The 27,317-nt window shown below is 44.7% G+C and overlaps 1 protein-coding gene and 1 long non-coding RNA gene across 11 annotated transcripts; one reads left to right on the top strand and one right to left on the bottom strand.

Moving 5' to 3' along the window:
- Positions 1 to 67: 67 nt before the first annotated feature.
- LOC110482628 (uncharacterized) lies at positions 68 to 24,425 on the bottom strand. 9 transcript variants are annotated; one of them, XM_085568191.1, is made up of 20 exons: positions 24,267 to 24,425; positions 23,390 to 23,481; positions 22,554 to 22,657; positions 22,053 to 22,167; positions 20,529 to 20,703; positions 19,775 to 19,886; positions 18,701 to 18,807; positions 17,781 to 17,907; positions 17,114 to 17,234; positions 16,755 to 16,840; positions 15,496 to 15,620; positions 14,267 to 14,326; positions 10,769 to 10,835; positions 9,567 to 9,661; positions 7,837 to 7,965; positions 6,264 to 6,378; positions 5,344 to 5,481; positions 4,525 to 4,691; positions 4,013 to 4,101; positions 68 to 1,057 (listed from the first exon to the last, which is right to left on the bottom strand). In XM_085568191.1, the coding sequence occupies exons 1-20, from the start codon at positions 24,282 to 24,284 to the stop codon at positions 862 to 864; spliced, it is 2,238 nt and encodes a 745-aa protein (XP_085424317.1). In that variant the 5' UTR covers positions 24,285 to 24,425; the 3' UTR covers positions 68 to 861. The 9 variants fall into 9 exon arrangements, with proteins under 9 accessions (XP_085424317.1, XP_085424321.1, XP_021407700.2 ...); XM_085568192.1 differs by lacking the exon at positions 68 to 1,057 and adding an exon at positions 1,129 to 1,539; XM_085568195.1 differs by lacking the exon at positions 7,837 to 7,965.
- Positions 17,229 to 26,971, top strand: LOC146763397 (uncharacterized). Of its 2 annotated transcripts, XR_014951740.1 has the most exons (6): positions 17,747 to 17,921; positions 18,368 to 18,569; positions 21,960 to 22,187; positions 25,306 to 25,520; positions 25,696 to 25,758; positions 26,849 to 26,971. It is a non-coding gene; the product is annotated as an uncharacterized LOC146763397 (long non-coding RNA). The 2 variants fall into 2 exon arrangements; XR_014951739.1 differs by lacking the exons at positions 21,960 to 22,187; positions 25,696 to 25,758; positions 26,849 to 26,971 and having other exon boundaries at positions 17,229 to 17,921; positions 25,306 to 25,606.
- The last annotated feature ends 346 nt before the right edge of the window (positions 26,972 to 27,317 follow it).

Below are 27,317 nucleotides of genomic sequence, written 5' to 3'. Positions count from 1 at the left end.
GAAACGGAGTCTGTACTCCAGGTTTACTATCAGTCAGTTTAGGAACCAGCTAGCACCGAGACCCAACTCTACTAGAAATCAGTTTTAATGAGTTTCAGTGGTCACTGATCTGTTGGCACCCGCAGTTGCATCCTGTGCACATTACATGCTTAGAGAGAGAAGGTGACTTTTCCTCATGGCTTCCATGGGAGATGCCTTGGCTCCCTCTGATCTCTTTTGCTTCAGACTTGACACTCAGGACTTAAGAAGGAGGAAGGAAGCCCCAAGTTCAGAGGAAGGCATGTGGAACAAGGGGCTATCATCTTTTAAAGGCCACCAGCTGGTCCCTGGTCACTCTTCTTTACTTTGTCTTGCCTACTTTCTCCAGGGGCATTGGGACTTCAGAGCAAGAAGGTGTGGTGTGTGCTGGCTGGCTTGGGAAGATGGATAAGATTATCCTACAGTGCCATGTTCCTGCCAGCTGCACCCTGCCATCGACTGTGATCCGTGGGATAGGAAAGAGTAAGCGGCAAGAACAGATGTTGCTGCTGGGCCCAGCTGAAGAGACATGGTCCTGAAGATCCAGGAGTCAATGACAGAGGAACTACTGTGATAATGGACAACAGTGACACAAGGTGGAGGAAGAGAAAATTCCCTCAATAGAAAATCTAGAAGGCCTGGAGGTCAGAAGACCAGGAGGTCTGAAATGCTAGAAATCAGCTTTTCATTCCACAGAAGTTCCCTGGGTAGGGATTTCCTTTCTTGAGGGTTTACTCAGGAGCAAAGCAGATAAATGTTCTCAAAGTTCAAAACACAGTCCAGTTCCTGAAAATAGGATCGCTGCAAGTGTGATGAGGGGATAGATGAGAAAGCCACAGTGATCTAGTCCATCTTCCACACCTTTGCCTCTGGCCAGCTCCTGCTCCTGACTTGCTCCTGGCTGACACTGGAAGTGCTGATTTCTGGGGAAATGGGCTCATAGGAACGAAGAGACAAGCTGGCAGCCAGCAGACCCATTCGGACACATGTGCCTGTGTCATGTTTAGCAAGCATCCCTGCAAGGATTCCTGCCATTAAGCTGTGGAGGGAAAAGAAAGGTGGCTTTGAACAAGGGGAGAAGAGCTTTGGACCCAGGAATGTGGCTGTTCATTTGTAAGAGCTTTCATTTGGACCCCAACCAGAACTTACAGCAGCAGAATATGTCACACAGGAAGGCTGAGGTTACAATGAATGGGTTTTGCTTTTTCTGTATCCATTTTAGAGTACCTAGTAGAGTAATTTATTTGCATTTTTTATTCTTCTCATCTGAGAAGTTGAGGTACTTCCTCTTGTACCATGTTTTCTATTCTCCTCAGATTTCCAGGTGAGGCAGGGGAAAACAAAGGAGCCTAAGAAGGGAAGAATCTAATTTTCCCCAGCTCTGTAGTTATTTTGTCACTTATCTGCTCTTTGTTGGTGCCTCATTATGTTCTCATTATATTGGTGCCTTCTCTTCCCAAAGGGTTGGATAGGGTGGGAGATAAAGTTTCTGTATCTATGTGAGAGGGACAACAGGCACAGCTGGAAAAAGAAACCCAAAGCTGAAATTACACTTTAAAGTCAGATTTTTGGGAAATATTTGCTATGGTTTCTCATTTGAGATTTCCCAGTAAAAGTGATGTAAGTGCAATGTTTGGGGCAGATTGGGAGCAACTACTCCATTCACAGCAACTACTGAAAAAATGTTCAGAAGCTAGGAGAGACAAAGGAGAAGGGAAAAGGAATGGAGAAGACAATCACGTTTTAGAGGAAGAAGCAAGGACAGAAAAATGTGATGGCAGGGAGGATTAATAAGCACATCTATGGGAATGGTAAAAGGAGCCCTTATTTTGCACTCCATCTAATTACATCAACATCTTTTTATCCATAACAAAGGCACTGAAGATTATGACTTCTACAAAGTGTCCAGTCTCTCAACAGCTCCAGGAGTTGAGTGTAAATATTTGGGGGAGCATCCCCTAGCAATGCCATAGGTGGGCATGTGGTGTTAGGTTGTCATGGCAGCCAGGGGCAAGGAGCAGACAGGCACTGCACACATGCTCAGCTCATGGGCAGATCTCTGGAGCTGCAGAAGAGCCATAGGGTGGAGGGGAGGCATGAAGTGCCCTGGGTCACTGTTTCTGGATAGCGTTGTCCCCTGACCAGTACTTCTAAAGTGTGAAGGTTCACAGGGGCTAAGCTGGGAAAGTGTTACATTTTAGATATTAGGAAAAAAATTCTTTACAATGAGAATGGTGAAACATGAACAGTTTACCCAGAGAGGTGTTGGATGCCCCATTCCTGGTTGGATGGGACTCTGAGCAACCTGATCAACCTGCAGATGTCCCTGGTTATTGCAGAAGGATTCAAAGTAGATGACCAGTAAAGGTCCCTTCCAACCCAAACCATTCTGTGTTTCTACAATAGTCCTTTGAAAGTGCCACCAAGCTGGGCTTGGGACACGTAACCAATTTATATGCTGTGGAGTTGGCTTGTATGGCATTGCAGTGTCCTAGCATTTCCAGTCTGTTCTGGCACTCTTACTTTCTAGAACAGGGATTTCCAGAGTTCAGGAGAGCAGGTGGGGTTATTAAGAAAAACCCTGGATGAAAATTCCCCCATGTGGCTTTGGGGACTCTGGGGAGAGGAATTTCCAGACCAATGTTACTTCAGGAATGGGAGCAGGAATAGGCCCCAAGCTTTCAGATAAGTTTGTAAGGAAAAACAAGCTTCCAGGTTCGCTAGTGTAACTCAGTGGAGGTGGTTGGCAGTGGTGCATTTTATCTCACCTTTGATCTTCCCTTGAATTTTAAAATAGGAAAGGAACCCCTAAAAAAGACATTTCATTTAATTAACCTCTAGGAAAAAACCTTGTCCTGCAGTAAGCAGTATTTTTGTTTCGAGCAGATGGTGCAGAGGGGAGGCTGTGTCCCTGGAGGGGCTGGCTGGGGTCACCTGCCTGAGGTAATGAGCAAAGCTGAGCTTTCCTTAGGTCAGGCTGACCCCATGACACTCCCCATTCCTCTGCTGTTATTACACCTATTGCTGCAAACAACCATTTGGTCTTTGTTGGAGAAGACCAGCTTGCAGTTGAGTCAGCTCACTTCAGAGGTGATCTGGGACACAAACAGCATGTCCTGGTGTTAAGCGGGCTCAACAGCTTGGCAAAAAGTTATTGATTGATTTTAAGTAAAATATTGAGGAGTCTCTATGTTTAAAAAAATCCAAAACCACAAAAAACCTTCTCATTCTGGACACTGATCAGAGAAAAAAGTGTTGCCATGTTGAGTTATTGCTAGGTAAGAGTAGAAAGGGAAAAAGGAAATATCTGTCACATAAGGACTTTTGGTCTAGCCCAAGACAATGAAAGGACAGAATCAATTATTGCAACATATAAAGAAAGAAGAAAAAAACAACCTGACTGCTACATATGGTTTGTCAAGTTAACAAGAAGCATAATAAAATATTACTCTGACAGACTGAGAATTGATCACTGGGGCTAGGAATAATAGCTGTCATTTCCCACTTCTATGTATGGCGTTGTGTGAACAGCTAGGCCAATTATACAGCAGACTCTTTTGAAGCAAGAGTTTCAAAATTGCCAGAGGCAAATGCAGAACCTGATGAAATGCTTTTACAGGGCCATTTTAGCTCTTGAGTGGCAGTTCCACTTCCATTGGAGAAGTATGGAAGTAAGGCAGTTAGTAAGACAGCTTTGATGTAAGGTGGTTTACTTTGCTTTTAGCAACTCAACCCGGAGTAATTCAGAATTCTTAGATTGCCAGGAAAGGCTTGGATCTTGAAGAAAAGCAAAACTAATAATGACAAGCCTGGCTTCCAAGATGCTTCAGGGTACATTTTTAGCAAGCTTTGCAAGGAATCACTGTAACCAGCCCTGGTCTTATCCTTAATGTCTCTCCCTCAAGCAGCAATTGCTTTTCCAGTGGAATTTCAAACTAATCCGATTAAGGCCCTTTCACATGCAGCTGGAGAGGACAAAGCAGCGAGGATATACCTGTCACCAGCTCCTGAGACGTTGACTATCTCCTCCCTGCTGATGGGGATGGCGGGGTAGTGGGCAGCACAGAGCCTGGCAGCAGCAGCCTGTGGGGGGAGGGAAGGGAAGTTAGTGGGAATTGCCCAAGCTGGTAAGGCCTGATGCACCTGATGCCAGCTCTGCAGGGATGGCAAAAAAAGAAAAGGCTGAAAAAAAGGCAATAATTTTTTTTTGCACTTTGATCATTTAAATGAAGCTTCCTGCAAATGAAGCTCACACTCATGAATATTCACATAAGCACATTTAATTCTAGCTGACTTTAAATACTGCTGCTAGGAGCCAGCAGTACAGGGACAGACAACTTGATTTTCTTTCAGAGCTGTGTATTCCACCCTCTCAAACACATACATTTTCCAGCAGTGATGCCATGTTTCCCAGGACTGCTGCCATGACACCAGAAATAGCAACAGTGCCATATGGTCCAAGAAGGAAGCAATTGAGAGCTCAGAGTTAGTTTTCCATGCCCTTACCTGTTGGTGAGCTCCTGGATAAAGGGAGATGCTCCCACCCAGGCTCTTGCCGCACAAGAGGACGCCGTGAGCGCCGAGGGTCACCACCACACAGTGCAGATGGGCCAGCAAAGGGCAGGCCAGGGCCACTGCAACCTGGATAACATCCTCCAACCTGGACGGCAGCTCTTCAGAGAGAGGGGAGGGAAAAATGTGCTCTAACTGTAAAGGTCCTCAACCAGCCTGTCTGTGGGCTGACAGCCTATTTATGGCACTTCTACTACTATTTATGGGCACTTCTGAAATGTAGTTGGTAAAATTTTTTTCTTTATATTATGGGAAACATGGAATTCTCCAGAGTTAGACTTCCACACTGTACTTCTATGCTGAGGAACCAAATTCTTAAGGGACTAAGCATAGAGATCAAAAAGGTGTCTTGAAACATGTCTTCCTTGTTTCAATGCTGTTGGATTTCCATCTGCATTTGGGGCGTGTCATTTCTGCAAAGGGCGGCACTGCTGGACCAGGTGCCCTCTGAACACCATGATTCAGGGACATGTTGACAAACCAGACATTACTCCTGTTTAGGTGATGAAGTGAGGCAAATGGGACCTCTGGTTTTGGCCAAGGAGCCAGCCCAGGCCTACTGTGATCTCTGATGGGTCATCAGTCCATACAGCCCAGAGAGAGATGGCAGTAAGGGGCAAGATACCATGAGCACTTATGAATCCCCACTATGTTATAACCCAATTTGCCTGTATTAGAGGCTGAAGCAGAAAATGCTCTTCTCCAGGATCTAGGTTATCTAAAAGTCTGACTGACCCTTTAAGTATTCAATACCTGCTGGCAGAGGGTTCCCGAGGGTCCGATTTATTGCTCTCAGCTCTTGCAGGTTGGGGGAAATGTATGTGAGTGCTTTCCAGCTGTCTGAGAGAAATGGCTTAGAGGCCTTGTTCTCATCTGTTGGCTCATAGCACACTTCAAAACAACAATGCAATTGGTTAGTTAATTAATTAATTAGTGGTTTATCCCTGTGTCAGAGCAGGATGCAATGTAGAACACTTAGCATAATCTGCACAACTAGAGTTACACCTTTAAATTATGAGGCACTTAAATATTATTTCCCCCAAATTTGGGACAAGGTCTCCCAAGGTTTCCTTCTCAGTGTCCAGCAATGAGACAGCTGCTTCTGGCTCTGGATGATATAACCAGACACCAGTATTGTTCCTCCAGTTAGCTGGTTTAGGAGCCTCTGCCAGGTTTTTAGATCACTGTGTCCTTCTGTGGGATTTGCTTTAAAAAGGAAGGTGTAACTCTAAAGGTTTAGGAAGCCTTGTGAAAAGTCTCCAGCATACCAGTGGAGGGGAGCACTTATTTTATGGGAATGGAAGAGAATTCCTCTCAAAAGATGCTTTAGTGCTTTTTCTGAGAAGCAAACTATATTGCTGTTCAGACTGGCAGAAGTGCTCAAATTGCCACTCGCATTGAGATTAAAAGGCTCAGAGAGCAGCATTCCCTGGCCTTCTGGCAGTGCTCAAGGGCTTTACCAACTATGCCTCAGGAAATGTGGTTCAGCTGCAGAAAGAGGAAAACTGCAGAGAAATCCAAAATGTTTTTCACATCTGAAGCAGAGTGGCAGAGTACAGAAAGACGTGCTGAATAACCTGGCATGTCAGACAGTAAGTGGATATCTCCAGGAAGCAGCAGGGATGTGCCTGGACTCTCTTGGCACACATGCTGTGAGGGCAAGTTCTCCTTACCTGCTAGCTGGTGCTCTCTAGCTAGTTGGCAGATGTACTGAATAGTGGAGAGAGGCACATTTCCATCAATGCAAACAAGTGGGGCTTGACACAGGTTCTCCTTGAACTGGAAAACCTAGTTAAAATCCAGGACACACAGGAAAGACAGCCTGAGTCATTGCAGGAGGACAAAATAATTGCTACTCAGACTTCATGTAGGATTTTGACTTGTATTCCAGCCTTTAGGTGCAGGCATGAACCTAAAAGAGTGATTCCCTAAAGAAAATGGATTTTTCCATTTACCTCATCTCCTCCCCTTCTCCTTCCCCTGCTCCTGCCATTAGGAGCTGGACTCAACTGGGGTAGGGCCCCTCCAGCAGAGAAAGAAAATTGATGGTCCTCACTGGACCACTACAGGGAAATGGAATGCTGCTGTTGAATGCAACTCTAGGATTCCCTGGGCCATGCCTGGCTTGACTCCACCTTTGCTTGCAGTCCGTGCCATTTGGATGTCCTCTCTGCACAGTGTCTCCTAAGACAGGCTGTTCATCAGTGTTTGACTCCTGGATCCCACAGGGATGGACTACAGCTGAGCAGTGGAGTAGAGAGCTGCTGTTCTCTCCTTTGGCTCACTGAGGTTGCACAACCACTTGCTGGGATGCCAGGCCAGTGCTACGGGCACTCGAGCAGCATCTCCCCATGTCTCTGCCAGCCCTGGTGGGAAGAAGGGCTGCCAAAATGCACTTTACAGCACAAGACTGGTTCAGAATTTCCACTGATCACAGCTGCTTGTTAAAGCTCAGAAGAAATAATCCCTCATGTAATGTTTTTTTTTTTCCGTGACAAGGCTTTGGGGAAGCAGGGTGGGGATGGAAGTGGGAGTAAAACCAGATTTTTCCCTAGGAAGGCTCCACCTCATGGAGATGCCACTGGTGAGTAAATTGCACTGAACTTCCATGTTGCTGTCAGTCACGAAAGCAGAAGCTTGTGTTCTGTCAATAAAAGGCTGAGCAGAAAAGGAGGGTGAAGTGATAGGGCTTTCACTGAATCACTCTTTAAACACTGCTGTCATTATGCTTCCCTGATGTTTTTGAATGTTTGGATGTGCTGAGCAACAGTTTCTGTTGATACAACTCAGCATGTAGAAACAACAGGGATGGAAGGGAGGGGATGGAACAGGAAAATTTGCTTTAACCAGTGTTCTGTCCACTTTTTTTTTCTGCTTTTCCCTAAAGGAAGAAATATAGGTTAGGGTTATAATCAGGTTGATTTCTTGCTGGCTTTAAGATGCAAAATTATAAGTCAACTTGGACAAGTTAATGAAGAGGATTCTGGCCTACATATCATGGATGATGGTAGTGGTGATATTTATAAACAGAAACAGATAGAAACTCCACCTGGGTCAGCAGTAATAGAGGGCTCTGGTGGCTTGTTATGCTTCTGTGCCAGTGGCCAGTGTCCAGGGTTAACCTCAGCATCTCCCATGCCCTCTGCACACCCATTCCCTCCTGGTACAAATGTCACCAGTGGCCTTTTGTCACAGCCCACACTCTTTCTCACAAGAAAAAGCTCATATATCTGAGGGAGTGCATACATATTGCTCTGTTATCTGGTGGTGGATGTCCATGTCTCCCAAGCTAACGCTGAGCTCCCCAGCACTGGTGACCACAGCACAGTAAGTGGCTGTGCTCCTCCCCTCCAGCTGAAGGACACCGCTCATGTCCTGAAACAGAGAGGACAGTAACACACTGAGCACATTCCTCTTCTCTACCACACTCAGCTCAATCATTTGTGCCCACCTGGTCTCCCTTGGGATCTCACTGCTCTCCCTTGGGATAAGCAGCCTGTTAAGGATATCTCAGTCTAGACAATGCTGGCACATGGCTATTTGTTAATACTTGCAATGCAACAAATGCTGCAGGTTCAAGCAATCCTTTAGTAAATGAGTGGCAGGTCTCTGCCATGCAGTTCCATGGGTTGTGTTTTTGTGTTTCCTGTAACAGAAGAGTGGTCTGCAGCCCTGCCTGCTCCAGTCACCCGTTCTCACAGCTTGTGTGGGATGGCATCTCTTGGTAGCACTCTGCAGACAGCAGTGACTTGTGTTGGCCACCTCACTGACTGCCCAGCCTGATTCTGAGCACACCCTGGAGCTGTTTCTACAGCACTGGGGCAGAGAGCTGTGGGGTGTCCTTCCTTTGTGGCTCCTGGGAACCATCTGCTTAGGGAACACAGGGCATCTCTTGGAAAGACCATGTGGATGGAGAAATGTACCTATCTCAGGAACTGACAGGGAAGCTGGAGTTTTTAGGGAAAGGTTCCTCTCCAGCACTGGTGGGAATGTACTTTGTTACAGGCAAGGATTGCTTGGTGCCTGGCCAGCAAGTCCACCTCCCCTGGGAGACTGCTCACATGGATGGCACAAACTGCTGTGTAGAGAAGAGATTATAGGCCAGCCATGGTGAAGCTTTTACAACCCAAAATAGAGTTCATGTTCTCATTTCTTCATTTGCCAAGTTGCTCAGGTAGCCACAACCAAGGCCCCGTGGACTCTGTTTGGATCCCAGGATCATGAGGGCACTAATAATAGTCAGTGACCCTGACCAGCCTCACCTGGGGGCTGCACTCACACCCTGCCTTGCCTTCAGTCCTGCCTTTTCTCCATGGAGTTGCCTGATGGCCTAGGTTAGAGCTGCCCTCCTGGCTTTTTTTTTTTTGTTTTGGTTTGGTTTGGTTTGGTTTTTTTTTGTGTGTCTGCTGGGGTGGTGATATTCTGCCTTGCTCTCCTGGGAGCTCCTGCTGCTCCAGCTCCCTGACCTGTGGAGAAGCTGCTGCTGAAGTCAAGTATTCCCCTATGCACAGGTAAGTGGTGTATGCAGCTCTGGAGAGGATCCTGTCTTCTGAGCTGGGGAAGTGTCCAACCTGCAATTTCTGTTCCACATTTTCTCTGTCTTGGGCTTTAACTAGACCAGGTTGGTTTTGGCAATGCTTTGTGTGTCCTTGAGTTCAAGGTTTGCATATTTCTTGCTATGCTTAGCCTTCACTAGAATTGTACATGGTTCCTCCTGATTTACCTCTACCTCATCCAAGCACCACTTTCTGGAGCTGAATTCAGAGCCCATGGTTCAGACTCCAAAACACACCTAACCTGTGTTTTAGGGGTGGTTCATTGCCTTCCAATTGTCTGTAGCTAAAGAAGCATTGAATTATTCCTACTCTTAGCCTGATGGAAGGTGGTTCTGATGTCTGCCATGGTTGGGAAGAATTTTCCCTCTGTGTGATGTCATATCTTCCAAGATTCTGAGGTGCTACTTCTGTGATACATACCATGTGGTGGCAGTAGTGCAGGACAGACTCTAAATGCTCATCCTTTCCCACGGCTGATAAAAGGAGAGGAGCTTGTCCAAGACGGCTTAAGCAGTCTAAAAATCAAATGGAAACAAAAGCTGTTAACAAATCCACCAGGGTCCTGTGAGCACAGTGACAGCCGGTGCAGCATGGGTGTCTCTAGGAAAGCCCTCTTCTGAAAAACTTAATGCTCATCAGTCCTTGCCTAGAAGGATGTTCAAGATGAAATTGAGCTGTAGCTGCTGCAAATGACTGCTTAGGGCTGAGCGAGGTATCCTACAGAGAGCTGAACCAGCACCCTGAAATTTAGGATTATCTGGAGCATCTGGGAGTGGAGGAAAAGAGAGGGAAGCAAATTCTGCTTTTTTCTGGCATGTGGGTTTTCCCACGCTGTTTCTGAGCACAGCGTTTTCTGGTGCTGGCCCACTCACCATGATATCTTACTAGAACCACTGAATCTGAATGTATTAATGGGAAACCTTTCCTCCTCTCCTTTCAAGTTATCACACATTGTACCTTTGTGGGTGGCGTGGGTATTTTGGGGGATTTTTTCCACTCAAGCTTCTTCATTAGTGATCTGAAGTGACAGTAGATATATGTTAGGAGACTGGGAAATGTCTAAAAGCTGGAATAATCCTAATATATTTTTGTAACTGTTAACTTCAGTACAAGAATATTGGTCTGCTGCTGCTTGTGGTGGAGCCACAGGTACTGTGTGCTCCTTTCCCATGGACAGGACTGTAAACTTTCTTCTTCTACAGTAACTCTTGTACCCCGGTTCCTTTTGTCCATGGCATGAGGTTTATCAGTTTGGAACTGTGATTATTCCTTTCAACTTCTTGCTCTAAGCATACTTCTATTGTGTCTATATCCTGGCATGAATTAAATATGAGGCTGCTCAGTAGTCATTGGAGATACTGACGCTTATTTACTTTGATTCAGGGTTACTGCACCATGTGCTAGTTAACATCATATTTGCAGACCTTCCTTTTCCTGATCTCAACTCCCTCCACTCTTATTTCTTGGAAATGGCTCTGCCTTTTCCAGGCAGTCTGCCCACTAGTATATTGCCTAATGTGTCCCAAATCTTGTCAACATTGACTCCCTCCTGCTGTTGAAGGAATACCAAAGGACAGATCACAGCTGGCATGCACCCACAGGCAAACCCAAGCACCAGGCACCTGCCAGGTTCCTTCCAACACCGCCAAATGTTCGTCTCACTCTTCCAGCATTTGTTTGCCCACCACCCTGGAAGAAAGAACAGTTAATTGGCAAAACTGGGAGGGCTGCTTGGCATAGTTGCTACGTCTCCATTGTCATCTGAAGTTGATACTGCTGAAACATAGGTCAGCAATCAGACGGAGCAGAGAGCACCCAGCGCACAGGCTTCCCAAACATCTCCCTCATTAAAAATACCCTTCTTTTCCACATGTTTGGCTACCAAATTCTTTTCTCTTGCCTCTGCCTTCCACTTCGCTGCCCATCTCCTTTCTGTCACAGACAAATTGTCAGAACACAGGCAGTTGCTCACCCATCTCATTGTAATTCTGCCAGAAAAATTGCTTCAGTTAGTGGTCAGATCAATTTGGGCTTCATCTGGTTATCAAATGGTTTTAGAGCTCTTGTTTCACAAAATCCTGAAAACTATTTTCCATCTTTGAAGACAGCTTGCCACTGGCAGTCCTAATGCCTCTATGCAGAAGCTCCTGGCCCAGTCCCTCTGCCCAGGTACACAAGAACAGCCTTGAACGTAACATTTTCCTTGCTTGTAAATACCACTATCTATTCTAACCAAGAACATGTCTTGCCATCTGACTGTAAGGAATATTCTGCTCCCAACAATCCCTGTGCTTGGGTATTCTCAACATTCATTCTGAAGCTCCCCAAGGATTCTTCTTCCCCTGCGTGAAGCTGCACATCTGTTCTTTGCACACAGGGCTTTCTCCTGCATCCAGCAGTGTGAGAGGCTGCTCTCCCATCTAAATATGATCTTTTATTTCTCTCATCTGATCTTCAGGCTCTTTTTTTAGCTCTTCGTCTCCCCATTTCTGTAGTCTGTAAGATCTGGTGCTAATTTTTGATATCTTGGCTTTTCTGTCTGGCAGCTCTCCAAGCCCTAAGCTGTTCAGGCCACCTGAGCAGAACTGCCTCTACGTAAGCAACCAACTGATGGCCTTTGTTCATCTTTGCACTGCTTGTTACTCCTCATCAAATGCAAATGTCACTCCTTGTCAAACACCCCTCCCTTGCCTTTGCTTGAGCTCCCTGGGAATTGCCACTGGTACTGTTGGGATTGAGTATTTTCCATCTGCAACTGTATCTTGTCAAGAGTTGCAGATTTCAAAAGCAAAGTGAGTCTGGCTATTTTAATTCTGAAGTTCATTCTCTGTAATATAGGCAGGCAAGGGTTAAAAAACCCAGACCTTAGCACTCAAAACTGCAAAGCAAGGGTGCTTTCTTAAGCAAGTCAAACAACATGGCTTTGAACACTGGCCCCTATTTCAGTCTTTAAAGAGGATGCTAGCTGCCATCAGCAATAAGCACAAACTGTGGTTTATGTAATTCCATTATCTGTGTTTTAAAACGGATGCCTGCAGGAATAGTGAAAATATTCATTAGCCCCCTTTGCTGCCTGGCATGCTGATCCTCTCTTTTAGTCCCCCATACACCACAAAGGCAGAGCCTCTGGTTGTCTTTTTTATTCCAAGCCTTGCCCTAAGAGCAGATGTAGCAGCCTCCTGCTCAGGGATCCAGCTGTGGGTGATCTCTCCTGTCATAGAACCCCACCAAAAAAAATTAAGATGCTACATCTCTTTTTAGAGTAGCAGGTGGGTACAGTGAGAGAGAAACCAGCAGCTGGCTTTTAAAGAAAAATAAATGAGTGGTTCTCTTCATACCTTGCCAACTCGGTTGTAACTCTGAGTGGTATTCAAATATCTCTTCTTGGGTTTGTGTGGGGCTGGCCCAGATTAAAGAATTTAGGTGAAAATGGGCTTGCTAAAAGTGATCTGAAATGAGGCTGTGTTGATGCTTTCTGGCAAAGTATCAGAGAATTTAGATAGTCTCTGGAACCTTCTTCCATGTCTTAAAAGATTTGAATTCTTAATGTGAAAATGAGACTCTGCTCAACTTCTGGGTATCCTGAGAGAATGATAACCATAATAGTTTTTCCAGCAACTCTCTCTGAGCAAAATTGTTCATCCTTCTCAGTAGGTCAGATAGTTACTTATTAAGCATTTAGCTTCTGGGCAGCCTTGAAAGCCATGTGGGAATTACAACCAGGTCAGAATACAGCTGCTTTCCTGCTGAGACAGCACGAAGAGGGAGTGGTACCCACTGCTCTGCAACAAATCCAGCAGGCCTAAACATGGGATCTGCTGGGTGTGGAGCCCTTTGAAAAAAATCTGTCTTTAAAAAGCCAAAACAGCGATATTGAGAGGGGCTTTTCCTCTGTGCCTAACCACAGTAACTTTCAGCAGGAGCCTTCTGGCTGGCAGTTCCAAAATCCAAGACTTGGCACTTGGGTACCAGCCTCGATGCACCATGAGCTCCAGGGCTCGCTGAAGGCAGAAGGGCAGCTAACACCTCACTTTTTTATGCAACATTAAAAGCCCCCTTTTCCCCTTGTCAACTGTTCCCAGCAGGACCTACACTGGTCCTTGGCCCCCTCACCATGCTATAGGTAGTCCAGAAATCTGCACTCAAGCCTGACATGCCAAGAAGTGCCTATCCTTCCTTGGACACAGCTCAGCTCCTTGTAGTGATGGCCAAATGTGGGCTGTGTATGGCATTGGTTACATCACAGCTGAAGCAGCGGAACTTCTGCTTTTGCAAGCTTTCATAACTGATGACACAGTATATTTCACCCTTGACCATTATAATATTGTTTGGCCCCTACTATATTAAATAGCCAAATTCCTTACAGACAGCTTCCCCAGCACATTTTCCCTATCTGACTGAGAGGTCTTCATAGGCTGTCCCATCTGATGGCAGAAGCTTCCTGCCTTGGCTATCATCAGAGTAATTTGAGACACCAAAGAATTTTTGAGCAAGTTTTCCCACCTCAATCTGCAGTACTTGGTAAAGCTTGATAAAAATTGTATAGGCCATGCAAATAGCGGTCATTTGCATGGGGGAGTCCCAGCTTTGGTCCGCTTTAGTTTGTTTGCTTCTTGTTCAACCCAAATTGAGACAAAGGGAGTCTGGTAACATTTAAAGTTCTATTTTTAAAGCCATCTTTGGGGTTTTTTTTTCCTTTTTTTTTTTTGCTGGTTTTTTTTGTGTGTGTATAAGACTCAAATCCTTCATGAGTACTCTGCACAAAGACTCTTGCTCCTATTTGTGCTGGTTCCCATAGTTAAGACAGTCTCAGACAGCCAGAGATGGGTACCTGGGGGTTTCCCCACTGTGGGGAGGTTGTATGAATGTCCCATTGCTTTGTCCCTCTCTTGAGTGTCAGGGATGGTGATTTTCACCATGGGGACAGAGTAGGTTGGTATATATCATTCCATTATCCATCTAAACAACACACCAAGCGTGCAGCATTCCCAAGTGCGTGCATGCACACATGTAGACATCATACATGGATAACACCTTTCCCCCAATCCCTGTGGCTTGGTACTCCTGTAAAAGCAGCTGGAAATACATTGGTGCTGAGAAAACTGCTACAGATACAGTACCAGGATCTCAGGGTTCTGTGCCTTGGCTATAAAGTCAACGTTGATGCCGCCAATCACCACCTTTAAGAGGGAAGAAAGAGGTAAAAAGTGGTTGGAAGTACTTCAGGAAAAAGTTTCCAAATCTTCTTTGCTTTACCTAGTCACTTTTCTCACCCTCTTGAAAGCTCTCTTATTTACAGTGTAAGGGCCAGTGCTTATTTTGAACAGTTAGATGCAGGTTTGTACAATCCCAATTAAAAATTATCAAAATCTCTTCTCTTTGTTGCTTTCTGAATTATGCTTGCTGACAGCCAGCCCCAGTGTGGCAGGTGGGATGTTGCAGTGGACACACAGGGATACTGATGATTTCTCTGTGTGATATACCAGGCCTCAGAAACATTCAAGCACTGGTGTGTAAAAAAGCAAAGAAAATGGGAAAAAGTGGGCAGGAAAATGCAGTAATTTCTTGTAAGCTCCCAGGAGAAACTGCCATACCCAGTGACACAGGTCACTTCTTTTATTGTCCTACAAAGTCAGAATGAGCAGTTTAGCTCCACAAACAGGAAGTTTCCAGATTCTTTAGGGACATACAGATGCTTTTTCTCATCAAATGCTGGATTATTGCCTCTGGAGTCACTGCCCTCTTTTATGTTGACAAATTTTATTGCAAATGCATTTTAGAAAACTTTTCATGTCTCTAAAGACCACCTAAAATAGATTTCCTGCAAATCGCGTGGCACAGACAAAATCCAAGAGAGTGAGGAGTATTAGGGTTATAGTAGATCTTGTTTGGGATGTGCTGTAACTCTTGTGATTTTGTCAGTCATGACCAGGAGGCCAACAGAAAGAGCTATTTATGGCTCAGCAGCTCAAAATATCTCTCCCCACGCTCTTCCAGGTCTATTCCTGTAGTCACAAGTTCCCTGGTACTAAGAGCTATAGAGATGAAGCTGTACATAAGGGCTCGGTAAAAGGTGAAAAGGTGATGAAAGTTTTAATAGCCTTTATGGTCTAAGACTTAATGAGATTAGGCCACTGTCAGTGTCTATTCCTTGTAAATGTGGATAAGGGGAGGAGGAGAAGGCACTTACCTTTCAAGAATAACAAGGGAAACTAAAGGGAGATGTCTGAGAGCGTGAAGGAGAATGATTGGTCCCTGGCTGAGTAATCTTTTACTTTTGGGAACAGATATAAATTTGTCTTGTGCTGTCAGCAGAGAGGCACCACATGGAGGCCAGCAGATGACTCACTGGTTGGGGTGTGGTCATGTCCCTTCGCCCAGGCTGGCTCCCATTCCTTCTGGCTTTCTGTAGCTTGCTGAGGGCCACTGCAATGCAGCTGCCCACTCTGGCATTGTTCTGGATCAGTGCAAGGTCTGTTGAGCATTTATTTGAGGAAAATTAAAAATACCAGCAAGTCTTATCTGTTAGAAGCTTATGTAGGAACTGTTTAGAGGAAGAAAGTAGTAAATACATTCTGGGACTTGATAGGTTTGATCCCCCAATCCCCCATACCATAATCCTTTGGGAACAAGTATAGTGAGTTACAATGCTGCATGAAAACTCAGATTTTTCTTTCTGGTTTTCTTGGTTTTTTTTGGGTTTTTTTTTGTTTGTTTGTTTTTGGGTTTTTTTGTTGGTTTTTTTTTTTAATTCACCTTCCTCCCCCAGTGTCCACAGAGAGGAAGACTGAGTTTGATATGAGCGGAATAGAAGCAAAGATTTCTCAGAGAAAAAAAAAGATGAAGTACTTAAATTACAGCAGAGACCCTAAAAACCTTAGAGGATCTTGGTCAGCTTTTCCAGAAGGAGATACCTACTGAGATTTTGCCAAGTCACTATAAGCAATTTTTTTAGCAAATTGCACCGGGAGCAGAGTATCAGAGTCTTTGAAAGCCCTACTTTGTGGCTGCATATAACTCTTATATCCGAAAATACCTTTACCATTCTGCCCTGATTGGTCAGTCTCCTAGAGGGCTGGCAGCAGAGCCTGGATGTGCATCTGGCTCTCCAACTGGTATCCCAGCCAGTACCTCTGCTTTCTCTTGGCTGTGCAGTAGGATTCCTGCTCACCCAGGGGTGTTTGTCCCCCAGGTCTCTCCTTCTCTGTACCCACAGGGAAGGCTGGATAAAGCAGTGTGATGTACAGCACAGCTGGGAAACCCAGGGACCTTCCAGTGTGCAACCCCAGCACAGACAACAGCATCCAGAGATTCCATCACAGAGCAGGCAAGATCCAGGGTCAGGTGAGAGGGATTTCTTTGGGCTGTGGACCAGCTGCCATCTGTGCTGCCCTCGAGTTTTTAATGTAAAAGGGGATGAAAGCAGTAAGGATGCTCCTGAAAAATCAGGATGCAGGTGCTAAACTCTCATCTGTTTGCAGATATGGAAGTGTTTGCTCCTTGCTAGACTGTCAATAAAGTGATGGTGTTTCCTACCAGGCATTATCAGAAGAGATAGGAAATAGACTGGAATACTTTCTTTTTTCCCCCCATTTAGTAAGAGGATACTAGAGTCCAGCGATTTCCCATCAGTTAATTCTGTGAGCTTCTGTAACAAAAAGGGGGTCACTTCTTTGCCTCTGATTCCTTTGGACCTGCAAATATAAAGAAAATGCCCACAGATGAGCTGAAATGGCAGCAGAGGAGAAGCACTGTTGCCAGCAGATACTTTATCTCCATAACCACATATTGTAACAAGTCCTGTAAACAAGCTTTGGGTTAGATAAAGGTACAGTTGAAAATAAGTTGTGGGCTCACCCATGCCCAAGGTTAAGCTGTGCTACGGCTCCTGCAGCAGTGTCCCTGCATTTGTTTACTGCCCCAAGACCATGGGCTGAGCAAAGGCAAAGGTTTAGGTTGCTTCTCACCTGGCTTGGCTGAGAGCTTGCTGGATGGCCTCTTCAATGGCCTGGCCCTCGGCAGCTCGCTCCTGGGGACAGGGCACTGCTATCAGCACCCCACTGCTCAGGCCCAGCCCCAGAGCACTGTCTGGGAGAGGATGGGAATATTGTTAGTGGCACTCCTTGGAGAAGTCAGGTGCTGAAGGAAAAGGACAGAGGAGAGTGGGCATGAGGTGTAGGAAGCCTCAGAGCTCAAGCTCCAGTTCTTAGCTGACCCAAGATCAGGATATTTTCCAGCTACCCAACCAATTCACATCTGCCTATTTCTTTTGAGTCTGTCTGCACAGTAAAAGGCTCTTTTTTTCTTTTTTAAACTGATTCCCCTTCTAAGGGCCCAGAAGCTGTTTTTGTCTACATGTTATTACATGCTGCCTCTACTTCACCAGGTGGAATAAAACATGAATGAGCATGCCAAGCTGGCTGCAGCTGGCTTCCAGTTTTACTTGCTGTAAAGGCTGGACTTCTCTGCTGCTGTATTTTCAAAGCACTTTTGATGCAGGAATGGGGGAGGCAGGATGGCACAGTTTTCCAGGGCAAATTCTTCTGTAGACTTAAAGAAAGTGCCTCATCCAGGGTAATTCTTGTGTCCCTCCTTTCCAGGACCTTACATGGGCCTTTGCCATCTGAAACACACCAATGAGTTTAGCTGCCTCCTCTTCATCCTGGACATGGTATGGTGCTTGGAAGCCACTCTGACGTGAGAAGAAGGCTGGGAACTCTCTTGATTCTCCAAAGGCAGCCACGCACACACCCTGAGTCTCCTGAAGCAGTGAAGGTGAGACAAGCAGGTGATTGGTGGAGGGAAACTGAAGAATGGGACTTTTTCCTCCTATCCAGAAAGAAGCTGCCTTTCTTCGGCACAGGTCGTGGTTATTTTTGTACAGCCCATTCTGTTCTATCCTCTCACCAAGAGCCAGACATGGTAAGTGGCTAGATCAGATCTGGCTCACTGAGGCAGAGGAGGCACTGTGCATCCTTTGTGTTAGCTTGGGGCTGATCCAAAGCCATGCAGCTGTCATTGGCACCATCCTGAGTCCAAGATAACACCCTGGGATCTGAAGATGTGTCATTAACTGATAGGATATAAACGAGTTCTGCTTGTGATTGAGAAATATCAATGTTGGCTGTCATTTAAAGTGCTAGCCCTGCCAGCATGCCAAACATTAAAAGGTGATTGCTGCAAATCATCTGATTCCCTTTTTGATTCTGGTTTTATTTTAGTGCTTGATGGATCTAGCTTTCCTGGTCTGTCAGTTTCTGGGAGCATCATCCCCGAAAAGCAAATCTAATGACAAAGAAGAAGGACATGGATGGCACTATCTTTGACCTCAGTTGGAGCAGCTGCTGGAACAGCCCCTTGTACATGGATGGGTTTATGTTAGGGAGCAGCCAAGTGTTTGTACAGCCCCAGGTCTACAGAACTGTAAGTATGGCTTCACAACCTCTCAGTAGCAATTTCTGAAAATCTATGGCTTAGGACCCATCCCAGTGCCACTGGGTACTCTGTGCACAAAGAACCTTACCTGCTTTGACACCACAGCCCATGCTACCTACCAGATATTCCAGTGTCCTGCCAATATCAAGGATAGACTTGGCTCCTGCAGATACAACAGCCACCGGCGTTTGTCCGAGCTCTGTCAGGTCAGCACTCACATCCAGAGCTGCCAAGGGACAAGCAGCACTGAGTTGGTGATTGTGTTGTAATCCAAGCTGATGAGCTCTGACCTCCTAAAAAGCCACATATACCCAGGATGCCACTGCCTGACTTTAAAACTGTTTAGATCCACAAGCAAATATTAAAGGTTTAGATCATGCCTTTAGGTGTTGAGATTGAAAGAGGTATTGACAAAAATAAGTCACATAGCTAAGGGCAGAGGTGCAGCCTTGTACTCTATCTTTTGGCTATTTGATCACACTGATAAAGAGCATGCAAAAATTTGGTAGAAAAGAAAGAAAAAGGTGTTGTGAAGTTCAAGGCGATGCAATATCATTGAAGAAGATTTTGAGTTTGCCACTGACAATGCTTGCAAAAAAAAGAAAGTACCACAGGAGCTGATCTCAGGAGACTCCCTGGTCTGGAATTTATATCACATCTGAAAGGGATGGCATACAACAGGGCACTGCACTTGGGCTGTGCTGGAAATATATACAGCTGAGAAGAGAGAATGCACTTAAAAGCCATAAAATGTATAGCCAAGACCGGGCCATCTTCCAGAGAGGAGTACACACCTCTAACACAGAACACACTCTTTTGTGGCAAGGCTCTTCTCCTCAGCCGAGAGAGCTGATAACAACACTGTGCTTGGCAGCCAGTATCAGGTTATGCAGCTGTTACAAAAAGGCAGAGGTGCAGTCAGCCCCTTTTGCACCAAACAATATCAATATAATCCCGTGTAAGCAAAGGATAAAGAGAAACTTCTGCTGCCTTAACAACTGTCCAGGGCTCAAGAGGAATATTTGGAAACTTCTGGAAAGGGGGCATCAGGGAGAAAGCTTGATCAAGAAGAATGTTAACTTTATTCCTCTGAACAGATAGTTACTGTAGGACAGGCTGGGGAAAAGGAAGAAGCAGGAATTGAATGAAACTGTAGCAACAGAGTGAAAAGTAGAATGCATTGATGTTCTTACTCTTCTCCCCATCCCGATGGACACCTCCTATGCCACCTGTCACAAACACAGGAATTCCTGCTTTGTGTGCCACGATCATTGTTCCAGACACGGTAGTGCCACCGGACAAGCCCTGTTGGGGAACAGCCAGTCACAGTCAGCACTCAGGGTGACATGGAGAAGCAGCTCCAGCTGTGGTCTGCCACACAGCAGTGTGAGCAGCTGAGCAGGGATATTCTAACACAAATACTCTTTTAGCCAAAAAGGCAGAGGAATTAACTTAGGAGCTGGACCCTCTAATCCCTGTGGGTCCCTTCCAGCTCAGAATATTCTGTGATTCTGTGAATCATCTGTCATCCCTGCTATATAAGCTGCTCTTGACCTGATAGCAGAGGCCTTTGTTGTCCAGGGTGTTCTGCAGGCAGCTAGTGGCACATTTATCCATCACTTTAAGCCTGGGATGGCTTAAGTGTCACATAGTTTACATGAGAGAATGTGCTATCGTGCCAATCTGAATATTCTTGGCCAAGCGCTTGCCAGCACAACCAGAATGACTTTTCAGAAGCCCTATTTCATGTATGTCATTTCCTTACTCTGATGTATTTTGAGTCTGGTTAGGGCCACTTTTGTACTTAGCAATAAGATACCACTTTCCATTATATTTTTGAGAGGTTTAAAAGCCAAGTGGCCTGAAGCTGGAGAGCACTATTCTGTTGCTAGAAAGGCAGCTATACTTTAGTAGGAAAGACCACACTAGAAAGTTTGCACACCATACCTGGCTGAGGACGAAAGGAAAATCTCTCCGAGACACTTTAACTGTATTTTTACTGCTTGCCAAGAACTCAAGTTCCTCATCTGTGAGTCCCACGTGGATTTGGCCCCTTAAAATACCCACAGTGGCTGGCACTGCTCCATTTGTTCTCACAATTTCTTCCACCTCTCTGGCCATGCTGAAGTAAGACAAACACAACAATAATAACAAAATTATGGATGGAAACAATCAGGAAAGAAAACTGTCATGTTTGATGGGCATCATTCATAGTTCTACAGTTCTTGTAATTTCAGCTACATACTGTTCTTGTATCTGCCTCATGGCAGAAATCTTTGCCCTTGAACTTGCAGAAGCGAAGAGATCCCACTTTCAAGGATGGCAATGTCCAAGCTCTGTGCTTCATTTTTAAGAAAAATTATTTGGTTTACAAGCAAATCTGGTTGTGCAATATACAACTGAAAATAGGGATCTTCTCAAAATAGGACTTTTCTGTATCTTTTTCCTGTTATTTCTCTGACATAATAGACCTTCACAGAAACCCCAGGTAGTTCAAGTCCTGCTCAAATCAACAGGATATATTTTTTAAAATACAGTCAGTGAGATATAGAGTAACAACAGCGCCAAAAAATCTGCTGTTTTAGGGTAATCCAGGGCTGCAGACTAAGCCAAAGTTTAGCAGATTTTGTACTTGATCATTCACACACTATCTTTTTTAGGACCAGCTTCTTCTTCCTTTCTGAGCTATCTGGACATATGCTTGGCAATCTTTAACTACTGAAAGTACCTCTTCCCCAAAATCAAGTTTTAGAGCTTCATTTTAAGAGAGAATGTCAGGCAGAATAATGGCCAGGTAAAAAGCAAGATGGAAAATCAATACCAAAACCTTTTTTTGCTTTCTGGTAGCAAGGATGGAGGGGAGAGTGCAATGATTTCTGGCACTGCAACTCGATGAAACACAAGTCTACTGAAAATTGATAAATAAAGAGTAGAGGTCAGGGGTTCCATGCAGGGTACAGAAGACAGTGAGAAGGAACCATGAGTTCTTACTGTAGCTGCTATGAGTGGGCTAAGGAACAGATTTCATTATTGTATTTCAATCCTTTTTGCATTACAAAAGATACAGGAAAAGAAACTGTAGAGAGTGTTCAGTGTCTGTACAAATGATGCAGCTGAAAAGGCTGATAGCTCTCTTTTAGAGCAGGTGGTGATATTATCTGCTGCTCTATTTTAAACTAAGCTAGAAATTTAAGGTGTTGGATAATGAGATAACTAAGCTCTCCATCTAGAAATGTAAGGTGTTGGATAAGAAGATAACTAAGCTCTCCGTATTTGTCCTTAAAAGTCCAAATTTGTCCTTAAAAGTCAATTGTTTTACACTTGAGCTCACAGCCTGAATGCCTAACAACCTGACATTTCCATTTGCTCTTGCAACAGCTCTGACTTGACCAAGAATACTGATAGCAATCCAGTAAGTTATGTGCTTCATTCTTACAACTTCACTGAATGAGGAACATTAAAATCCACCACCTCAAGTTGAGAGGATAGGCCATGCCATGTGTAATGATGGTGCTTTCCAAGGCTACAACGGGTCTCCCCTCCGCCAGAGCTTCCTGTACAGATGGGTGAATCCTGACATAACCACCTGGAGATAAACACAGAAGAGTGAGTTATTTGTGTGGGTATTTGCAGTAACTACTGAGCTGTTTTATAAAAAGCAAATTGTCGTCATCACAACAAATTTATCCCCCTCTTCAGCTGTTCTTTGGGGGGAATTTACAAATAACTTTAAGAAGACTGGAGCTGTGTTTTATGTAAGTGAAATGTGTGCAAAATATCTCTACTGTTAATATGAAGTATAATCTTCATCACCATCACTGAATGATCCTCTGCCACCATTTTTGAGGTTGTATGGTTACTGTTATTCCACTTGAACATTACTGCGAACAAACTGAGCCCTGCAACAACGCTTAAAGATGGAAATATGTTTTAGAAGAGTGGGAGCACCAAGGAACCCAGTGCACTACTCACCATGCAGAAGTCTTCTCACCTGGGTGGCCCTGCGTGCCATGGAGGACACATGTCTTCCCATGCTGAAGGTTATCTTCCTAATCATCTTGTGTGTATGGATGATCCTGAGATAACAGAGGTCAGGTGAAAAGGAAAGCTATAATTTAGCAACGATGTGACCCTATGAAGCTAAACTTTGGAAGGTAGACAGCCCTTGCCTAAGAGATTGCCTGGAATCTCCTGGTGTTTTGGGCATGAGCCAGGGTGGCAAAACAAAATGTTAAGCTGCAGAAATGGAGTTGGAAGGATCACCTGACCCATTGTCAATGCTGGGCTGAAATCGTGGTGGAGCAGAGGAAAGAGTAACAAACTAGGGAGAATTCTGAAGCAGAAAACCTCTTAAATTCCAAAGTGACCTGCTCATGATAGATGTCAGGCCCACCCACTGCCACCTCCAACATGAAAGGTCACAAGGAGGAATCTACAAGGCAGAATAGTACTATAGGGATAGGAACCTGTTTTTTTTGCCGGTGTCTAGGAGAAAATAAACAGCTCAAAAAGGAGCTGAGAACTGACAAACTAGACTGGAACAGCAAGGAGGAGAGAGCAGCTTTCCCTAGAGCTTTATGCAGGCTCATGTTACATCATCCTTTTTAGCACTGTGCCTTGGAAGCAGAGTGGCAATTCAGCCCCAGCAACAAACTCCAGAACTCCTCTTGTCTCTTAGCAACTCCTTTTCACTCTAATTAAATTCATTCCCAAACAGAGAAAGAGGGGGAGAGAGCTGTAAATGTTAAGAGAGTGGTCTGGTCTGGGCCTCAGGGCAGTTTCACTCAATGCCTGGCTGCTTTACATACTTTCCTTGGGCTTTTGGCCACGTCCTTCCAGTCTCCCTGCTCCTCACCCCTTCACTTGGGAGGAAACGATCCTCTTCCTCAGTTCTTTGTGCCTATTGTTAATGCAGATGGCGAATTAATTAAAAAGCAGTACTGTGTTCATGTTACAGTTGGCAGAACATGGCTCTGCTCTCAGTACGGTGTGCAGCACTTCAGCTATACAGAAAATTCTTATACCCAGGGAGAGTGTATTTGCCAAAATCTAAAGACTTCAACTATACAGGACAGCTTGGGCTGTGCTATTTAAGAAATGTGGGACTGGATCAACTAGACACAATACACACCTGACTGAAACACTAAGATTTTCCACCTTCCAAATCCTTTTTGTGCTAAGCTCAGCAGCTTGAGCTGTTCACGGGTTCATGCAAATGTTCTGGTGTGGCTGTGTGTGTGCCTACACACCCCTCACTCCCTGGGACAAAGTCAGCTTCAGAATAAATTCATGAAGTCAACAGGGTTATGCCAGGCATCGGTTGAGCTGCTCGAGTTGTGCTCTGAATTTTAACAACTCCCCAAACTCAGAAGCACAACACCAAGGAGCACCCAAGCTGTACTGGCCAGTGGATAAAAACCAGCTGGTGACCACCTGAAACTCAACAGAGCTGAGCTGATATTCATGGGAAGCTTAGCCAACATCCAGCTTGAGCTGGCTCAAAGATTTTTGAAGCTTGGCAAGTTTTGCTGCAAGACCCATACAACCTTTGCACGAAGTAACTAAACTTTGCACATTCCTAGTGCACGTTTCAGGCAGCTGGAGCACGGACCTGCTCTCCTCCCGCCTCCCCGTGACCCACGCTGCATATCCGAGCTCATGGAGCAATGGCCTGGTGTCTCTTACCTTGGGTGTCTGTCTCATGGAGGGAGGCTGGGTGGTACTGGAGCGGTGCCTGGGAAGCCCTGGGAGGAGGCAGAGGAGGGGGTGTGCTGGCCAGAACTCCTAGCCAAGAGAATCTATTTATTATTAACCACAGGCACAGCTGAGCTCCACAACTGCTCCCTGCCCAGGGTGCAGGGGGCCGCTTCATGGCAGGGCCAGGAAAGCTTCTGTGATTATTTTTGTTTACACAGAGCCAGATTTTCCCCTTGCTCTTTAAAAGACTTTTCTCATATTTCAGATTCCTTTCCTATTAGATTTTTTTAAAAATTGGTGAATTCCTTGCTCGCTAAAACAATGCCTTTGCAGACTGAGCCCCTTTGTGCTTATTCCTAAAAAGCAGAGGAATCACATTCATGCCTTCCCCACAACTTTGCCAAATGCAGCTGTTAAAGATCTTTCTTCCCAGGGTGAGAGCTCTACTCAGCTCTTGTCCTCTCCAGCAAGGAAGTCTGTAGGTCTAAAGACAGTTGTGGCCACGTTTTTTATGATGCAGATACCTGGCTACACCCAGAACATGAGTTGAGCTCACAGCAAAAATATCATAATCTCCTCCTATAAAGACAATCAGTTCTAGCAGTTCAAGGGCAACTTTGAGCAAGGACTGTGAAATTAATGTTTGTCCCCTCCTAAAAAAACCACAATACTTTGATATCTAATGCACTGCTATTGTACATGTTTCAGTTTTATAATCTGCAGAAAATATCAGAGCTGAGATTTAGACAGCCATGAAGGAACTGATTTACAGGTTAAAAGGCAGACATGATTCTGTGCAGCTTCCATGCACAACATAAAACTAGCTGAAGTAATTACTAATGTATTGGCTGAAGTAATCAGTGTCAGGGAACTGACTTTACTGCAATCCATTAATCAGGAAATTGTAAAACGTAGGTTGTTAAAGCAGTATTTGCACTTTACACTCGTCCCTTTCAAAAGAAATTTCTTTCTACTTCTGTTTAACCCAGCAGTAACAAATTGTGTCTTACTTTCTACATCCTTCCAGTCTCTTCAACTAAACACATCCAAGGAAACTTCAAACAAAGATTTCTGAGTTACAAAGACAATCTGCCTCTGACTTCTACTACCCAGTCTGGAGAGAATTTAATTGTGGGAATGATGGATTGTATCCTCAGATACCATAAATGGATGCTGAAGATTTTGTGAACAATATATTTTTCCTGGGAGGATGGGTAGACAGATGTATTGGAAAGAAAATGTGTAGGTAAAATAACATTTTTTAAGAATACACACAAATTATGATGATGTAATTTTATTTTCTATTAAATCTACTTGGAAAGATTGCAGTATTGTAGTAATCTATCTGGACCATCATGTTTTTGACATACTCTCAGGCAAGATGGCTTAGTAACCAAGCTGGTCACTTTGTTTCCAGTTCTCAACATCATCTCAAGGTGAATTTATGCAGTGGGCACCCAAATCCAGCCTGTCGTATTAGGTAAGTCAGTGGTAAGGATGTTTTGCTTAATTTGTCATTTTTTTCCTTAAATGCAATAGAAAATCAGCCTGATGGATTTTTAGCTCAGCCTTCCAACATGAACCTGTAGGTCTCTAAGACAAAATGGGGCACGTCAAACAGGTCTCTGAGGGCACTACTTCAGTCTTGTGCATATCCCAGCTCTGGAATTGCTCCCAGCAGGCTTTTGCAGTGTGATATATGGCTGACAATAGCGATGGTGGGGTTTGGAAGCAGCCATAGGGGAGTGGCAGGAGAGAAAGCCCCGGAGAAGAGCTGGAGACAGGTTTGTGTGTTAAGTGTGGGGCAGTGTATAACTCACTCCCCTGCCTGCTGCAGTGTTAGCTGCCTTTGCAGTCCTGTCTGCCCCTGACCCAGAGCTTGCTGCTGCTATTTCCTCCTCTGGGCCTCAGAAGCAGAAGTTAATATTAAACAGGTTCCCGAGTAAAATGGGAGTGACTGGGAACAAAGAAATTGCCATGGCAGATTCCTACTGCTCCCTGGGAGCTGGGCCCTATGGCCACCCTGGCATTTTTATTTCTGAGTGATTCCTAGGGTTTCTCTCCCCTGAAACCTTTCCTCTCTCAGGGGTGTCACTGTCAGAGGCATTAAGGAAATGGGACACTCCACATTACTTTTGTCACTCTGTCATGTCCACCATGGGACACTATTTCCCTTCCCCTGTGCACCTGATTTCTAAGAGTCTGTTTACAGTTGTTAGGCTGGGATTTGCTCATTGGTGTTTCTCTGTTTTTGAAGCTTGTTTCTAGGCTGCCAGTATTCAGGAGACCTCTTAGGGACATGAAGAATCATACAGAAGACATTTAACCAGTAACTTATTTTACCTTAGTGAGAACTGTGGTGCCTGGAACTGTCTTGTCAGGGCAACAATCTAATCAATATGAAGGTCTAAGTCACTCTTTAGTGACTTAACCTCTTTAACTGTCTTGACAGCCTCCTGCTTTCATCAGCAGATTTTCATGATTTCTAATGGATCCAAAATAACTTCCCAGATTATCTTAATGGCTTAAAAGTATTTTTTTTCCTAATGTGAAGTATTTTTTTCCTCCAGCTGTTTCTAACAGAATGCAAGACTGAACATACACACCTGGTGCACTTGATTACTGAACTTACTTATTTCGGTGCTGAACATTGCATGAAAAATGCTCTGTGAGGGAACCAGGTGCAGAAAGTAAGTTTCTTGTTTTAGATACTAAAAACGTTTCTCATTTCTCCTAACAGGGATTTGTTGAACTGAATTTATGAGCTATTTGGCATTGATCACTGTGCAGATAATATCAGGAGGGAGTCTGCTGCAAAGAGAGCCTGGATCAAGGTCTTTCTTTGCGTGCTCCTTGTCCTGGATGAAGACTAGTCTTATACAATCATTCAAAGAAGTTGTCCATTCCAAGATTGTTTGAGTTCAAAATTCACTCCAAGAACTAGACTTTTTTTGTGTTTTATGCATACCTGTACCTTGTTTTGAAGCCTGTTAAAATTGATATGTTTATTTCACCTCCTTTTAATTCAGAGCTCTGTTC

Source organism: Lonchura striata, chromosome 1A, assembly GCF_050655825.1.
Source record: "Lonchura striata isolate lonStrDom1 chromosome 1A, ASM5065582v1, whole genome shotgun sequence".
Taxonomy (NCBI): Eukaryota; Metazoa; Chordata; class Aves; order Passeriformes; family Estrildidae; genus Lonchura; species Lonchura striata.
Note: the sequence above shows the minus strand (reverse complement) of the source record. Positions and strands in the feature narration are given on the sequence as shown.